Source organism: Octopus sinensis, linkage group LG18, assembly GCF_006345805.1.
Source record: "Octopus sinensis linkage group LG18, ASM634580v1, whole genome shotgun sequence".
In the NCBI taxonomy this organism is placed as follows: Eukaryota; Metazoa; Mollusca; class Cephalopoda; order Octopoda; family Octopodidae; genus Octopus; species Octopus sinensis.
In genome coordinates, this window is record NC_043014.1 from 33,069,402 (window position 1) to 33,070,875 (window position 1,474).

General features: G+C 34.5%; 1 protein-coding gene across 3 annotated transcripts in view; it reads right to left on the reverse strand.

The window, feature by feature from the left end:
* Nucleotides 1-1,474, reverse strand: part of LOC115221447 (BTB/POZ domain-containing protein 17-like) — a 21,556-nt gene continuing 20,082 nt past the window's right edge. For all 3 annotated transcript variants that reach the window (XM_036510851.1, XM_029791632.2, XM_036510852.1), the window contains exon 2: nucleotides 1-1,474. This exon is cut by the window's right edge and continues 707 nt beyond it. In XM_036510851.1, coding sequence (XP_036366744.1) covers nucleotides 701-1,474 — 774 coding nt within the window. In that variant the 3' untranslated portion in view covers nucleotides 1-700.

Sequence of the window (1,474 nt, forward strand, 5' to 3'; positions counted from 1 at the left end):
TAGAGTTACCTAGATATGTCACAGATTAAAATAACTGATCTAGGAGTGTATTAGTTGAAAACTGATTTATAACCATAATAATAACAGGAAGACCTTTACCATAAGCATAATTGGTGTACCTTAACCATTCTGCTATCACAGCTCAGTACCAATGGTACAAAGTGACATTAAAATGGTTATTGGTTTGTTTGAGGGGTTTTTTTTTTCTTTTTGAAATTTAAAAATCAAACAACAAGTTAATTAAACAATAAATTATATTTGTAAAGAAATTTCTCATTTTTCATCCTTTAGACATTGGTAACAATAGACTGAAAATTCTTTAAAAAAAAGGGATGGGGGTATAAATAAAAAAATTCTTCTTTGTTTTTTTGGAGTGGGTTGCTTCAACTGTTTGAGTTGGCTGGGTTTGCAAATTTTCAATATTTGCAAGAGGTGTTGTTGTTGTTGTTGTTAAGGTTGTATTTTTGTTCCCATTTTAAACTTATTTTTTGATAATTAGGAACCTGCATCTTAGCATCAGTTCTTTGACCATGAGATCTAGTTGACTGATACTTGTGCAGTTATGCAATAGCAGTGCACCTCGCTTAACAGAAACAAACAATATAGTGCTACTGATAAAGGCCTGAAATAATCTGATCTTTCAATTCCAAAGTGAGCACCACACTTCTATTCAAATATGAAATCATATTTTCTGCAAGTGCTATCTTCTTAAGACAGGTTTAATAATAATCATTATGCGAAATGTATCATGATTCTGCCCCGTCATGTATTTGGAATCTGAGCCATTAAGGTCCATATATGGTAAAATATAGTCAATGTTGTGGACTAAACAATGTTCATCAAAGAAACAAATTTTGGAAGTTGTCTTCTTTATGTATTCAACCCCATCTTTCATTCCTGCAGTAAGGACTGTAATGTGGACGTGACGCTCTATTTTGGACATTGCTTTTACAGAAAGACGCACAGTTTTATAAGCACAAGATTCAATTTCAAAGTTCTGCTGCAACCCAATCATCATACAGCTGCCAAATAGTACACCTTTTGGATAAAGATCAACATGCCAGTCAAAGCAGCAGTTTTCATCAGCATCTGAACTGCTGATTGGTGTAGAAAAGAAAGCAGCACGGACATCATATTCTCCCAAGTCATGATAATTCTCAATCATGAGTTCAGTGCTCCAAATATCACTGGTGTAGTTACGAGCTTCATATTGCAGACTTTCACCACTGACACTGTCAAGGATAAATCGATCATTTCCTTTTGCAGAATGGAATTTTATGGCATGGTTTATTTTCTCATCAATGACAGCTTTGAATCTTTGAATGAATCTGTCCTGCTTCATTGCTAGAAGCTGTGAAAGGCGAATGAGTGGAAAACGAATGTAGGGTATAGTTTGAAGCACCAATTGTTTTACAGATTCCTCGTTATGGCCAGTTTTTTCTGACTGTAAGAGGATCCATTTCTTAAGTCCAAG